Raw genomic sequence first — 16,963 nt, forward strand, 5'->3', positions numbered from 1 at the left:
CTGAGATTGCAACACTACAAGAATAAAAAAAAAAAAAAAATCCCCCTTGACTTCTGAATGCAAAGTGAAGCCTATAAATAAAAAGGGTCCAAGTTTGACAAGTTTTAATTCCCTTCAGAAAAAGGCAATGTGTCAGTGTTTGAAACCCTACTGTGTCCTGCACATACAAAGGGAGAAAACAAGGTCAGTGGGCCTGGTGCTGTCTTGTACACTGGAGTAAATCCTGATGTGCTTCCATGAGCTCTCTTAGCCTGTACTGTGGTGTCTAAAATGAGAAATGAACTGAGGTAGAAAACAACCCTAATCTTTTTTGGCTTAGTTCACATGAAGAAAGTCCTTTGCTTCTAAAGCAGCTGTTCTCCAGTTTAAAGACGCCTTCTCATTTCTGGTGGAGAAAAAAATCTCCCAAAAACAAAACCCAAACCTAAAACAACAACTAAGGACACGTAAATGTATTTTTGTGCCTCTTCTCCCCCTACGCATTTTTGCCTTTGAAATGTGCATTAAAATAATATTCCATGCTTACCAGGAGAGGGAGCCCGGAACCGCTCCCTGAGCTCTGGGACTGCTCGATCAAGTCCTTCAGGGACTCCCCAGGGGGAATGTAGGTCTCATCCTGCTCCAGCCCGATGCTGTAGTGGGGCCTCGTCTCTTGGCGCTTGTATCTGAGGTTTGACACGAAAACGAAACGAGTTTTGGGTACAACGAACACGTGTGCCATGAATGATGAACGCGTCCTTCACGTTTCTTTCATTTGCAGACTAGCAGCTTTCTCTGCTTCCCTGAGGAATACACTGGGCTTGCTGGCCAAAATTTTTTATTTTATTTGTATTTTATTTTTAGCGACAGTTTTCAGCATCGAAATTCTAAGTAAAGTAACACTCAAAGGCCATGCAGTCTGGGGGAAATTTACAAAGCAACCAAATGTTTTCCTTTCGGAAACTCAAATATGTCTAAAACACCAACCAAGTAAGTAACTTTATTTTACTGTCTGCAGTGCATTTCTAGGAGCCAGAGGAGGTAACATCACAGAATCTGGGAATATATAATGAGTGTGCCAAATTATTAAAACATAACATATGTAGAATATGATAAGATTCTAGACACATTTACCGACATTCCTGTATTGTCTTCTTTTTTTATGATCAGCTTTTCATGACACAAACAAATTTAGAAGTCTTAGATATATTTCCCTTATAAAAATTTCCCTATAAAATTTGTCCTTTGGCCTTCTCAGTAAAGAACAATCTGTGCTTCTACCTGAAAGGCTTTTTAGGGTGTTGAGTAAAAGATTCTGTATGAAATACATCACACAGGTATACCTACGAATAGCATGAATAGAATATAATTTTTTTTCTCATTATAAAATTAAAGTTTCTTATTTCTTTTCTTTAAGGTTCACCTCTATTTTTTTTTTTTTTTTTTTCAAATTCCTAAATCTATAAAAAGATAAATGTTGGGAGGAACAGTAAGAAGCTGCCAAAATAGTCCCTTTTTTTACCTGAAGTAGAAGAATATGATGATAAGCACCAGAAGGATGCTGCAAACAGTCACTGAGATCAGCAGGGCCTTGTGGTGAATGTTTCCTTCAGCAAAGTCTGGGGTTAAAAAATGAGAAAGGTGGAAAACTTAGAAAGGAAGATGGTATGAAGTCAGTGTCACAAGTGCATTGAGCACAAGATCATTTCCACTCTTTTCTCATAATTCCTGTACAGGATACCCCTGGATTTCCCAGGCATTTTGTGGGCTTCCTCTTGGACCCTCACTGACCAGGACAGAACTGACACTTCCAAAGCCTATTTGTCTTCTCAGTCCTCACTCAGGAAAAACTTCACCCTGATTTGCAGTTCCCTGTTTGTCTCTGAATGAAAAATCAATCAAGACCTGTAGCTGTGGGTCTTAGCTTGAGTCATCAGCCAGGACATGCAAAAATTACTGCCTTTTTTGCACACTCAGATTAAGTAGCATCCTATTGAGTAGTTAATACTATTTAAAAAAAAAAAAAAAAAAACACCAAACTGCATTTATCCTAGAAGGGAAGACACAGAAGACCATTTAACCTACAAGAAAGCAGGCCACGAGAGGCCTTGAAAGCGTATTTCCAGCATTACAGAACAATTTGTCTCTTAGACCCTGTCTTAAACACCTGAGCAGGAATTTTCTTCTCCATTTGCTCTATAGCAGCCCTGTGTGCCAGCAAGTCCTTCCTAAGCTGGTGGGCAAAACTATCCTTCCAGCAGCTTTTCTGCAAAACACTTTGAAAATAAAATGTGTCATGTAACTTGTAGAAAATGCTGTTGCATAAAAACTGCTAAAATTCTTCAGCCAACCTTTGTATGGGAGACTCGTATTCTCCTTTAATGTGTAACATTAATCTCCAAATTTGTATTCTCAGCTCAGGCAAGTGCATCTGACCTTCATGCATGCTTTTCTGCTGAAAAACAAAGACATCCAGCTCTATTCTTTTTTAACCTCTCCTGCCACCTGAACTCTCAAAATTATAGTGTTTTGGCATGTACATCCACAAAACACCCTTCCAATAATGGGATAATGCAAATGAGTGCCATGTTTTCTGAAGTTCTTCCAGCCTTGCTGTCTTGCATCCTTCACTCCAATGCCTGACACATCGGAGAACTCAAGAAATCTATCCTTATTGACTGGTCCTGGAACGATGTTATTATGTTTCAGATTCACAAGGGGAATGAGACCAGGAAATTCCTGAGGGACTCTTAGTTTACCCTCAGACTCTTTTATTTTAAAGATCCAGTTTCTCTCTTTTTCTTCTTTTTTTTTTTTCCTCTCCCAATTTCTTTCCTTCCCCTTCCCCCTACGAACAGAGATTACCTACCCACACACCTCCTGATCACACTGGTCATGTTTTAACCTGCCATCACCTGCTCTGGGAGCACTAGCAATGTAAACATTCGGGACGTGGCTGACGCCTCTGAAAGGGGACACTGACACCGATGTCTATCAGGAAAACACTCCAGCCCATCCTTCTGCCTGCCACAGCAGATTTATCCCTGACCTGCCACTCCAAGTGGGCTGTGGGTCGAAACCGAGAGCCCACCGGGGAATCCAGAGCCCTCGTGAAGGCGATGGCAGCTCGGCAGGGCCGAGGGCTCTGGTTTGTGCTTTGTAAGCGGCCTGTGTCAGCCACCACCTCCCTCTAAAATGGGTGGGTTGTAACAGCTTCAGACGTCGCAGCCCATCAGGTGAATAAGCAGGGCACAGAGACCACACAAAGCGGCGTTCTACACCTGGGAGAAACCCGGATAACCATCCACGGCAAGGCTTCTCCCACTTCACAGAGCACAACACGATGGCAACTGGGCTTCTGTGCCCAGCAGTAATGAAAGCTGATGTCAGATGCAGAGGGAACAATTCAGATCTTACGCCTGTGTCTGCCAGACGTTAAAGCCATGGAAATCTGTGCATTTTGGCAGAAACAGTTCATGCTGTCTGTGTGTGTACGAGCATGTACATTTGGAGAGGGATGATAAACATGCTGAAATCTTGAATCAAACTTCCATAATCTTTAGGGTTTAAGTGATCCAAACCTCATGCTCAATGTTTCTAATGGGCTTCTGCCATTCAGAAAAGTAAATAAATGCAGTTTGGCTTTCCCACAGGCCAGGAGGCATTTTGGAAGTGCTGTGTAGCTCTCAGGTGAACTTCCTGGCTCCAACACTGCAAAATTCTTTGGGTACCCAAATGCAATGATGTGAAGCAAGGGTAAGGAAAGCATGAAAGGCATAAAGGAGCGTGTCCTGATCTCCTTGCTGCGAGCAGCTGGCAAGACTTTGACCAGATGCAGAGCTGACCCTCTTGTGGTGGGTGATGCCCCCATACCGACAGTGGTACAGCTTCATCGGTGGTTCCCTGTGCACAGCACAGGCGTGCAACTGGCTCTCACAGGAGGGGAGAGTAACTTCCATACGCCTTTCTATTTATTTGGCTATTTGAGAGGCAATACTGATGGTAAATGAGCTGTCCCACCTTTCAAACACTTCTGCGTTTTTAAAGCATTTTGGCAGGATTTCATTTGCTTGCTAACTTGAGGACTTCATAAACCGGCTGGTGTGTGTGTGCAGACAACACAAGATTAAATGCAAGCCCCCATCCTTACACCAGCAATGTCTGCTCTGCTGCACCAAGCCACGCTGATTTCTCCTCCCGCTCCTCCAGCCCAGGCAGATCCCCACAGAGCAGCAGGAAAAACGTCCCTTTCCCAGCACTATTTGACCAGGAGGAGGGATGGGACAGTTCAGCTGTGAGTCTGCCTAGAGACTTGCTTGTGCGCTCTGTGGTGAACACTGTGGTGGGTCCCGGTCAGTGCCCGCTTACGTGATGGAGGTACTCTGTCCTTTAAGAAGTCCAGTGCTGTGCTTTTTACTGCTGTGTTACTTGGAACTGCAAGGTGCCAAGCAGCAGGGTTATGAGAATAAGCAGCAGCTTCCACGGAGGCAGCGGTGAGCGATCACTGGGAGCACCGAGTGCGAAGTGCACAACAAACACACGGTAGGTTTGGGAAGCTTCTTCACATACCTTGGCCGGCTGATAACAGTGAAGCCCAGCAAACAGCACATTAACAGTTCCATGTTGTAGGAAAACAGTGGTGCAGGCTGGCGACAGCAGGGAGCTCGGTGAGACCAAGCTGCCTCTCTTACTCTCCTGCCATTTCCCCCTCCTCCACCACTCGTTTCACTCACTGTCATCAGCGGGATCGTGCTGAGGAGCACATTGAAAATGCCACCCAGAAGGTTCAGAAGTCAGCATATCAAAGGGCGAGGAGGTTCTCCTCCCACCCCAGGTCCCCCCAGTTCAGAATGTTACAGTTATCCAAGGAAAAACAGCAGTGAAATCTGAGGCGTGGAGGCTGTGTGCACACATCAAACCCCATCATTCCTCCAATCATTCCCTTGCCCATTCATCACTAGCTATACAGGCAGGGAGCCAGACACGGTGGCACCACCGCTTCTGCTTATATAGGCTCTAAATCAGTAAAGACATATTTCTCCTTTTGACTGGTCTCAGCCTGTGCTTTTGCTGGGATTTCCAGGAATATCTTTTATTGTTTAAAGCAGAGGTGTTATATCAGACCCAATTATGATTTTCATTTCCTTAATAAGACAGATGTATAGCTGGCACAAGGATTTAATGGTTTCTCTGGGATATTTTATCCTGCTAGTTCTGTACCAAGATGAGCTCCAAGCTTAAGCTTTTGCTGTTGTTTCTTCCATCTTACTTAACAAGTCTTGCTTCGACCAGTGCTAATTTTTCTAGCTCTCACTTTCATGTATGTGGTCCTCCTTTCTTTCCAGGGGGGAGAGAAGATGGATAGTGCGTGGAATAAATCTTGCCTTGCAGCACATGCCAGGCCTGGAAAAGCACTTAGAGGAGACTAGTCACTTGCCTTTGTAGCTGTTACCTCGGTGCAGAGGTCAATCTTTAGTTCAACAGCCTCTGACCTGCAACTGCACGCTCTCCCTAGACTTTGTTTCGCATGAGGTGTCACCTCAGGCATGAGCTCACCAGAAGCCAAATTTCTGTTTGTTTTTTAGATGTGGAGGAGTATACACATCTTTCATGGAACCCTGAAGGCCAGAAGGTTATTCCAAGAAGCTTGCTTTTTAAATTCACCTCTTTTCCTCTGTACTTACGGTTTCTGCTAAATTTGATAGACGGTTCTAACTTTACTCAGACAATCACAGTCTAATCCAAATGCTTCCAGTAGAAACAATGATCACAGCCACAGTACTGGGCACTGGCAGCAGCATGTACTTGTACACAGCATTTGTACCTATTTGCAGTGAGGGTCTGTGGTTCAAGCTATGCCTTTTTTCTGAGGTTTCAAACTAGGAAACAGCAGCGACAAATTGAAACAGGCCCAGCACCAAGAATGACATATTAACTTAAGGCTTTAGTAAAGGTGATGACTTCAGCCCTGTTCAGCCACATTTATTGAAGCAGTTCCTGAAATGCATTTCTACAAAACACTCTCAGGATGAGAGCTAATTTAGAAAAAACAAAGTCTTCTGAGTATGTTGAGTGACTACACCACCTTCCGCCTGTCACGCTAAAATAGTCAACTTCACAACACAGAGAAGCTAGAACCCTGCTCCAACTCTCTGAATTTTTTCTTTTAAAAAATATTCTCTCTGATGTTCAATGGGTCTGCCACCATGGTTCCCAAGTGATACTTTATTTACCCTATATATGCATAGAAAAAAAACCAACATCGATCCAGACAGCTTCTGCCACCACCAAAATCTTGGTTCATTGCTTTCTGTACAAGCAGCAGATAGCATTGCCAAGTAACTAAAATCTTAATAAGATGGATGTCTAGTGTTAGGCACAGATTCCATATTTTTAAGTAGTCCTAATGTAGAATAAACTCAGCCAGTTGCAAGAAGAAATCATGGCAGTGTTTTCCAAACTGGTATTTAATGAAAGACTAAGTAAGTGTGAGCAAATATTGACTGCTTTCTGAAGCTTCTCTCTCAGTCCAAAGAACTTTTTAAAATTAAATAAACCAACAAAGTAGTACATAACTCTTCTGTTGGAAGTCAGAATTTTATGAGGTTTCACTGCCTTAATGCCTTGCTAGTAAACAGTGAAGTATTTACATACTACTCTCCAAAGGCGTGACTCTGCAGCCCATCTGTGCAGAATTTCACAGGCCTGAAGGAACAGCTCACATGAGTGAAGGCTTTCTCTGAGCATGCATTCATGTAAGTATCTGCTGTTGGTGAAATTAAGAGTGCATCTGTGCACCGATCTGGGTCTTCAACACAGAACGCCATGATTATAAATTCTTCTGCAGCTCCGAACTGACTCGATGCTGACTACCACAATTCCTGCCAATGCCAAGAGCATATTATGGATGAATTTACACTTACTTAGGTATACACTTCTATAAAATGTATCCAAACAAAAATAGTTTTACTAGCTTTCAGAAAGTGATGTTTAAACAAACACGGAGGCTAAAACCTTGCCTCACCATCTACTAAGTTAATACATGTCCATTTGCTCTCGAATACTTTTTTTTTTGTGTGTGTGAGTTCTTACCCTACATTATATTTTCAGCTACATTTTTCACATAAAAAATACAGTTTAGTGAGTCATTATTGTCCTAGTGCTGGATGATCAGGTCTTGCAAAAAAAAGAACTTACAGACTTGTGTCAACTTGAACTGACCGATTTGTGCGTGGAGTTATGAATGACAGTAATGCAGTTACAGGGACTGGAGAGAGGATTCCATTTTATTATCAGACTAAAAAAATACACAGTAAGCATTATCCTCTGCCACGACCAGCCTAGGTCTTTGAGATGATCTCTGATAGCTCAACAGGTCGGCGTTAGGACAGCATCATGCAACTCTAACGCATCTCGTGTTCGCTGCATGTGTGCCCCAGAAATAACAGCAAGCATCAGCACCACTCCACACACAACTGACAGGAATGGAGAGATACTGTTTAACACCATTTATCTCTCTAATCACACGCTTTTGGATAAGGGGTGCTCCAATCTGTGTTCTATTTCCCCCTAAGGCACAAGGATGAAGAGCAGGAGAAGATCAGCTTAGGACTGAATTTTCTTCCTCTTACCTCGATTTTTCAGTGGTGGCAGCGTAGGGTGAAGGTGTCTGTTACAGTAATCTTGGCCTGTGCAACATTCAATAGATCTTCTTTGGTGTGGAATGGGAGTGTCCTGCAACAAGCAATTTAGATAGAAGGCAAGTCATCAGCCTTGTAAATACACACGATCATTCTGGCACTCGAAAGATGTACTTGCTAGCTGGACTGCAATCCACTACAGATTTCTAGGATGTGTGGAATAAGGATTTCTGCCAACCAGCATATCCAGCATTATTTCATCCAGGTAATTAAGATATTAATTCACTCCTAACTTATTCCTGTTGGTGCCTTAATGCTGCAGAAGGGGCTGACTTCCTCTCATGATGCAAGTCAGAATGTGTGAAGTCACATACATCCATCAGTTAGACCAAAAATTACTTAATACAGGTATCCAAAACAAGTTAGCCAGGATAATACAGGAATTGCTGCGTGGACTAATTCAGCTGGCAGCTTCTGTCTCGTGGGAAGATGAATAAAATACCTTCCATTAATCATAATGATTAGACCATTCCTGTACTCATCTAAAACCATTTAAGATTAACATGAGAAAAGGCAAACACCTCAGAACCACCTTGCTCCATTTTCCACACCCCTTCCATTTCTGCAGTGATACTTGTCTTCCATCAGGTGATCACTGTACTTGAAGGGAGCATCTGGCACCAAAAACCCCAAACCAAAGTGCAACTGCATGTGAGACATAGATGGTGCTGCAGTCCATTAAATAATATCCTAACTAACTTTAGCTAGCATGGAGATTTGAGGAGTTAAGACTGCAATTCTCTACATCCAAACTTCCTCTGTGGGAATGTTACTAGCAGCAGCAGTGCCAAAGCCAAAAACATGAGCTGTTATTATTAGGAGGAACTATACTATCACCTTTTGGGTATACAAATACACTTCCCTCAGTAATCAATGCAGACCAACTATCTGCCAAGTGAACAGAAGCAAGAAACAGGAACGCAGCAATGTCTGTTGGCTGCACTTTAATTGAAAACAATCAAAAATGCAAGTGACACAGTGGAAGAAAATGCTTCCTCACCCGACACTGGAAGTCTGAGCCCTCTAATCCAAGACATCCCTTGGTGACTAAATGTCCACCGGACTCATCTTCCTCTATTATGGTGAAGCAGTAGCCATCGGTGCTGCGGATTGGAAAGAATGAATCAGGAAAAGCCACTGAAGTGAAAAACGTGCTGCTGAATATTGTCGTAAACTTTGCTCCCTGCCCGGCAAATCTGCCGTTCACAAACGGACACACTGTGGCTGCTGTGGGCCAGATCCTGCACACGCAAAGGGGGCTCTGCCTCAGAGCTGTGCACTTACCTTTGCAACATTTCGCAGCCTAAACCTCACGAGCAAACACCCCAGTTCTCTGCCTGCAGTCAGTAGTGGGTTAAGACTTTGGAAACCCATTCAGTGCAAGCTTCAGCACTACGCAAGGTCTGTCCTGAGTGCGGGAGCAAGGCACCGATATCTGCACCACGCTAGAGACCCGAAGAAAGAAACACTTTTGAGATACTCAACGTGAAATATTACCAAGAGTGATTTGAGATTCCTGTTTTAACCATATTATGAACTGCAACACTTCCGTGTATGAGTCCTTGAATTATTATCAACACCCTTCATAGATGTTTACTTGGGTTATAAGCCTGAAATGATCCATAACGCTTCCGTTTACAGGAATGCGCACCAGGGAGGGCAAGTATACTAACAGATGGCTAGATGGTGCTGGTGATAAATGTCCTTCCTTGATGAAGGTCAAATGCCTGAATGCTATGGAAAGAGGGAGTGGAGGGCACGGAAAGGGTGGCTGCATTTTATTGAGACTGCTGTGCATTAAGTTCTCAGCACTCTGAGGGGGATACGTAATGTGTAAGAAACAAAATCTGTCTTCCTAACTGATTTGCAGGAAGGAGATCCAAAAATAAAGACAAAAGTTTTTAATATAAGACATTTAAGTCACAGAAAAATAAAATATTCTCTTATTTGCTCAGGAAAACAACACTGGCTATTACGTGCAATGAGTATTTTTCAGAAGAGAGGAAGCAAACTCAGTTAAAACAAGGAAATAAAAAGAAAAAAAGATTAGAAAACTTAAATATGGCAAAATTTCAGATGATTTTCTCCTTACTTGAATGAAACAAGAGTCTAAAGAGCACCAGCAGCAAAGGCAATGAAGATATAGGAAACAAGAGCCGCAGTTACACGTTTAAGAGACAAACACAATTTGTAAGTATTAGCTACGCAACCGAGAGATGCTGCATAGGATCACGTCAAACATTGTCTGTGGCATATTTTTATATTAGTGGGGCAGGGTCTAGCCACAGTAAGCTTATTACTTCAAATAATAATCTATCATGGGTTACTGACTTCTGGATCTGAAAAGTAACCAACTGCACGTTACAAATTACTTTCTCCGAGAAGCCAGCGATGACTTCTACCCTCCTTCGCCATTGTACATCGGAGTGAGGCAAAGGAGACAGTAACCCTTCTGGGCAACAGCCACCTTGATGTCATTGCTTGAGCTGAAAAGATAGGAACAATAGGATTGCCAAGAGAGACAGTAAGAAATCCATTAGAGTGGAATATTATATTAGATTAGATTTTGTTTGCATGGTGCCTTTGATTCAAAGTAATGAGTAAGTTTAACCCAGGGGACAGAGCAACAGAACAATAAATTGCTATCAAGTGAAACACAAAAAAGGACTCCACAGCTCACAGGCCCCAGAAAAAAACCCTAAACTCTTGGTTCATCAAAGAAAAGCAGGGGAAGGAAAAGTCAAATTGTTTGCAAAAGGGAAAAAAGAAACAAAGTCAGCAGTTTTAATTCTCTTTCTCTGACTTGTCATATGGGGCTCTGATTCTTAGCTCACTTCTGAAAATTAAATTCAGGCTCCTCATACACTTTAGTCCCTCTAAAAATTTTACTCCAAATTTAAAAAGAAAAAATGAGTTTGGATAGAGCAAAGCAAGTTATAAAGCTCCAAAAATAAGAATAAATCATGCTTTTTACAGACTTTAGAATGATGAAGGAAAAGTGAGAGAAAAAAATAGCACTGCTGAGGAGAATAAACACTGGTACTGCTTGTCTCTAGCTCTAAGAAAAATCCACACAAGAAAAAGTTTTCATGCAATGTAAGAACTTATTATCTTTTTGAGAATTTCCGAGGTGCTTGGGTGAGAGGGACAAGGGACTCTTCTGAAAAGAAAGATCTCCTACCTGCCTCCCCCCTTTTGCCTCTGACCTGCTCTGCTGGTTCACAGGACGTCAGATGGACCACACACTGAAAGGAAAGGGCAGGACACACCCCCGCTGTTTTATTGATTACCCCACCTCACACCTGACTAGGGTAGAAATGAAACTGTTCTTACTATTATAGCCAGTAAGAAACAAGTCAGAGATGTGTGCACGGTCTCAAATTCTATGTTTCTTTTGGTGACTACAGAAAGAAAAACATCTGTACATCACCGATACTTGTAAAGCAGTATGAAAAACCTATTCTCCACTCCCTAGGAAAAAAAATTGCAGTACAGAACTGCTGTTTTCTTAACACCTGTGAATTCTAATTGTGTGTCATTTGATTCTGCAAATGGTGTGTAAAGAAGGAATTCAGCGTGCTGTTACTGGATACATCTGGGTACACATTCAGTAACCTCCTCCACTGAAGGACCATCTTATTAGAGTATGGTGCAGGGGAGTGATTAAATTCACTCTGGATGTGACCACTAATAAGCAGATATTTCTTATGTCACATAGTTGCCAGAAGTGAATTCTTACAGCCGAGTCAAATGCCAGGACAACGAAGGGAGTTAATAGTGAAACACTGACAGGCACTGATATAGAAGGTGCTGCTACGATTACAGATTGCCACAAAGAAAGCAGGGATCTTAAATCAGATCTTTCCTAAACGCCGCAAGAGAGAAACCAAGGCCAACAGCTTCACATCTGCTCACACAGATGTCCCCACTGGCCAGCAGCCATTTCTCACAGAAGATGTGACTCCTCAGCTACCAAAACCTGCCTGATGGAGACTTCCCATCCGGCTCTGTGTGTGACACAGCCAGGGGTGGCAATACACAACTTTGAAAAGCAACATCTTTCCACCATTCAATGCCTATTACAAAGAGACAGGTAACAATTTGATGAAAAGACCCCTTATCTTTAATTTGATTTCAAATGAGTCCATACAAATATTATTACCTTTCCCACTCCTCCTCTTTATATTCCTCATTTTGATACCAGAAACAGCAAGAGCTGTTCACTTCACTTCCATCCAAAGCAACATGACAAGTCTCTGCACTCTTTTTTAAATTATAAAAAAATTTCTTGTATAAAGGAGGAAATTTAAAAATAAACATGAAAAAAAATGAAAGGCTAACATTTAAGATCTCACCATAGTTCCTTTCTCAGAAAACGTTCAGCTTTTCCCTAAAAATTAAAGTATTGATTAAAACAAAAGCTGTCTGAACTCAGTGCTTTGGCACTGTTGAAGTCCTTTTTCTTCTACATACCAAATTACAAGGAAAATTCAATCGTATCATCTGGAGAACAGGGGAATGAAAGTAACATCACTCAAGTGAGTTATCAACTTTGGTAACACTGAAAAAGCAACTTAATTATTTTATTGCTTTAGATAACCAAAGACACAGTTGGGCAGAAATACAATCTAGTGGGCAACACACAGGAACTTAAACTTTATCAGCCCAATCTTTAAAACTGTCAGCATTTATTTGTGCATGAAAATAGAGTGCGACAAGGCACCTAATTAGCCTCTGCCTTTACTGCAATCCCATTACAGTCAAAGCCAATTAGACGTAACACCGCGCTATAAAATATGCAATTAATTATGATTAGACACAACTGTCCGTGCATTCCCTTTGAACAGAGAAAATTTGAAACTGAACAGTAAAACAAGGCCCTGGTTGTGTTCAAAGCAGCTTTGACCTTCTTTACTGAAAGCCTTTTATGAATCGCACAGATGTTCAGGAAGAAGAATAAAGTTTCGACACGCAGCAGTTTAACACACCCTTTACAAGGAGAGGATCGTGAGCCTTGTCCAAGGGTTTTAAATGTCAGGGCCTTGAGTGCTCTAGTATCTTCCAAATGCCCAGAGTAGCCCCACCTGTGACCCCTCTTTCCCCCCATACAGAACCCCTGAGCAGCGGTACAGGAGTGCCGGTCTCCAGCCACGGGAAGGCCTATTGAAGGAGCTGTCTCTGCTCCTTGTGCTCACACATCCACGGGGAAATGAGCTCCTGGTGAGTGAGGATATCAGCCTCAGCTCCTGGCTTGGCCCCTTTTTGCTACACCTTGGCATTAACCCTCCCTTGATGAGCTCACCCAGTAATGGGTCTTCCAAAACTTCACTGTGCTCATGGAGTGCCCCATTTTTAAAAGCACACTCTAACTAGAGCTATGGCTTTTCTGCTTAGACAGAAAAGCATTGTGCCTTTTAAGCTCCAGTGTTATCCTTAGCTCTCTAAAGTATTGTTGGATTTAAACTGGAGAAGTATAAAGAAAGGGAAATTCTGTATAGGAACACAGTAGGCTGCTGGAGGATTTGATATAGATGTGGTTAAAGAATATTGGCTTTTAAATTCCTACAAATACAATTATGAAAAGGATTTTAAATGGCCACCAGATGTCCTCATTTTTATATTTTTATATTCAGACCCCTGGTACTATGGGCCGGATATATACTTTAAAGCTGAATACCTGTGGTAGCAGATAAAAATCTTCATGTGAGATGACAGACTGCTTTTTATGAGAAAAATTTTAATGGTGATTGCAATAGGACCAGCTATTCTATTCTGGGGGTTTTAATTTAAACACAGCTGGAAATGCTTTTGCATTGAACTTTCAGAGGTTCTTGCTCTAGGGCTTATAAAATGCTTCACTGCTTTTAAGAACCCTGGTACGGACAGTGGCTGATGCTCTCCAGAGCCCAAGCCCTGGCTGTGGATGTACTCAGTGAACTTTTGGGTGTCAGAGCTTTGCCAGGCCCTTGGGTGCCCCAGAACACACTGGCTCATTTCTGTTGGGCTGGCAAACTCGGAAGTTCCAAGCACAGCCCAAAGCTTAACACACTGATAGAGCTGACAAGAGGTTTGCTTTTTGAGTTTTTCTTAAAAATATAAAATCCAAAAGGCTTTTAGAGGTAAGCAGATAATTAATGCAATTACTCTTACTCCAAAGAAGGCAATTTATTCTTCATACAAACACTGCAATCAATACTTCTTGAACTTCAAAATGGGGACATTTCCTTTATAGTGACGCTCAGTGATTCCCTGAGAGCTTTAAAATTGTGCCAACAGTCACTCACACAGAATAGAACATGAAAGTTACTGCCTCGCTAGTAGGATGATCCCAAAACTCAGAGGAAACTAATAATCCCTGCTAAACTAATAATCCCTGCTAACCTGGCTGTGCTCAAATCTTCTGAAAATCGGTCTCTATTCAGCCAACTAACCAGATACATAATAACCAGCTAACTAGACCTAAAAACCACTACTTCCCAACAGCAGGCACAGGATCTTCTTTCCTCTGTAAGCCACAATTCCAGCTATGTAGTAGGGAATTTAAAGAAGGAATTATTACACTAACAGTTAAAGAGATGCAGGGAAAACAAGGGGTGTTTGAATCCTTCACAGCTCACTGCAGCTCTCACAGCACGGCAGTGGGAGCCATAGCAATGATCACTATCATGAACAGGATTACTGCTGACAAGCCACGAGGGCAGTGCATTTAAATCAATTTCATTTGTTTTATATTATTCCAAACTCCTCCCTTCTTCACTTATGCTGTTGCTCACTGGGCAAGTGGCAAGGTGGGTACTGCTCAGGTGACAGCACAGGGCAGGAGAGAGTTGAACTAAAGCAAGTCTCCTGACTGTTCCAGGAAGCTCCTGACTGGACAGAAAAGTGATTAATATTTGATGGATAAATTCCAGTTTCAATTAGTATTTTGATGTCTAAATTGGAAAAAATAATTCTGGCAGCAAAGCAGAACATTCAAGCCTGAAGTCTTCAAGGATTATGAAGACAAAAGGGGTTACAATTTTGTTTTATTACCACTTAACTGCCTATCCTTGGGTATTAACACCTAAAAAAAAAGTTTGACATTTGACACCATAAAGGAGACTCTGAAGAGAGCTTCTTTAAAGTACTGCAGTGAGGGAAAAATGCACAAATCCATTCTAACAGGACATGTACTCATAGTTCCATGAAAAATACTTGATGTCAATGATGCCTACAAAGCGACGTACAACAGCAGGCTCACCCAGCTGGGGGATAAACCTTGTTCAGTTGGTTCCTTAACATTGATCCCTTTGTGCTTCCTAATTCACAGATTTAAAAGTCATCTGCAAATTCCCTGTTGCTGCATGTGTGAGACAGCACATACAAGAGCTGTGGCTCTTGCTGGGCAGGAACTGGAAACAGTTGATTCACACTGCAGGGGATCTGCAAATTGGTATCAGAGTGGGGGTTTTATAGCTTTTTAAACTGACTGTCACGTGAGAGCAGCTAGGTCTAACTCCTGGCTGGAGCACAGGCTTGTAGGAAGAGGTTAGAAAGGGGAAATGGTATTTACAGCTGCCACCAAAACTTTGACACATTTTAGTAGGAAACTGCAGGCTGAGATGGATTAAGTCAGGCTGCAAAACCACCCTCAAAATTCCAACAAAGCAATCGGTATCTTCAGCAGCCTTAGGACTTCTCCTTTTATCTTTTAAATGTGCTGCCTTGAAGAGCTGACACAGTGACAGACAATCTCACCTCCAAGAGCACTGCATCTCCAGCTGGGCTCACATCTGTGCCCTGCTTCGATGCTTCTCTGACTCCCACAGCTCCACCAGGCTATTGGCTGATAGCTGGTATCTCCAGTATCACCTGCTCCAGCCAGGCAGAGAAGTTTCAATTCCTTACATAGAACATGAAGAGCTCAGCCCAACTTTGCTAAAGCAAACTGTACCTGCACCCCAAGCCAAGACAGAGGTTGATCCAACCTTTACCCAGCGATTGTATGCGTCCAGCAACAGCTGCTTTTGGGTAGGGGAACAGCAGCTTGCTACCCCCACAGGTACCCTCAGTCACCTCTGCTTGCTTCAGCCAGTGCAACACAGACCAGTGCTGAGCCTTCCAAGAGCACATCTGGATCTGCCTCTTCCCCAGGGAGCCAAAAGGTCCTGAGGAAGCAGAATTCAACCCAACTGAGAAATCTCTAGTACTCTAAGCCCAAAATTAAACAGAAGGCTACAGCTAGTTGACCAAAATACTCAACACTTCACCTCAAGATAGTTTCCCTTTTAACATGGAAACAAAATAAAACAAAAAACCCCCACAAAACAAAAAAAACAACCAAACAAACAACAAAAAACAAACCAAACCAAACCAAACAAACCCGAAGCCTTAAGGACCTACAGATACAGCTGCTGCAGACTCAAAGACCAGGGTTCTTCTAAATAGTATTCTATTGAGAGCTATTATAAATTTATAAGCATCTATTGACATTTCAATACATCTCCATTAGGTCTCCTTTCATTAACTGCATGCACCTTTAAAAACTAAGTTCAACCTTCAGAATATATCACATGCAATGCATTAAAACAAGTACTATCTAAAATGATAAATACGTGTATGCCCTAACAAAACACAACAGAACACAACAAAAAAAAAACAACAACCATGCAGCTGATATCCAGGTAAAAATTACTTCTGATTTTTTGACACTGTGAAAAACAACCCATAGTACTGCTTAAACAAAAACTGCGACATCCAACTTGGGATTACTGAGCTACCACATGTTTTCCCAGGTATCATCACCAGATACCTCTCCCACAAACCTGCAGGTGTTGTTGACCGAGTCCTCAGGGCAGTGGTGGTGGCACTGGCAGAACAGCTTCTTCTGGGGAGGAGCAGGGGCCGTACTCTCACCATCTCTTCTGGGCTCCATGCTCAGCTTGCCAGAACTTCGTAAGGGCATGTTGTCTAGAAAACTGGCTGTAAGGGAGGAAAAAAAAGCAACAGTTCTAGGCTGTACTGCAAGACTTGAAATGAAGACTTTAAACTACATCTGCCTATCAAAATTTAGGAAAGTTATTTGAGATCAGCATTTACCACAGAGTGGTTTTTTTGTAGTTTGAAGTGGTCACCACAGCTGAGGCTTATTGGACCTCGGTGGTATTAGATCAAAGGTACTGATGTTCGAGTTCTGCCACTGCCAAGAGATATATCCTGCTTTTACTATTATATATTGCACAGTACAGCTTTTCTTCTATTGCATTATACAGGTCAAATCCTTGGTTACACCTTTGAGCTTTCTT

General features: G+C 42.2%; 1 protein-coding gene across 14 annotated transcripts in view; it reads right to left on the minus strand.

Moving 5' to 3' along the window:
- BMPR1B (bone morphogenetic protein receptor type 1B) overlaps positions 1 to 16,963 on the minus strand; it is a 238,690-nt gene that overhangs the window by 9,651 nt on the left and 212,076 nt on the right. For all 14 annotated transcript variants that reach the window (XM_058420736.1, XM_040065499.2, XM_058420737.1 and 11 more), the window contains 5 exons: positions 16,484 to 16,640; positions 8,680 to 8,782; positions 7,611 to 7,713; positions 1,502 to 1,598; positions 527 to 665 (listed from right to left, as the gene is read on the minus strand). In XM_058420736.1, coding sequence (XP_058276719.1) covers positions 527 to 665; positions 1,502 to 1,598; positions 7,611 to 7,713; positions 8,680 to 8,782; positions 16,484 to 16,640 — 599 coding nt within the window. The remainder of the gene's footprint in view (positions 1 to 526; positions 666 to 1,501; positions 1,599 to 7,610; positions 7,714 to 8,679; positions 8,783 to 16,483; positions 16,641 to 16,963) is intronic.

The sequence above is a fragment of the Hirundo rustica genome, chromosome 5 (genome assembly GCF_015227805.2).
Source record: "Hirundo rustica isolate bHirRus1 chromosome 5, bHirRus1.pri.v3, whole genome shotgun sequence".
Lineage (NCBI taxonomy): Eukaryota > Metazoa > Chordata > Aves > Passeriformes > Hirundinidae > Hirundo > Hirundo rustica.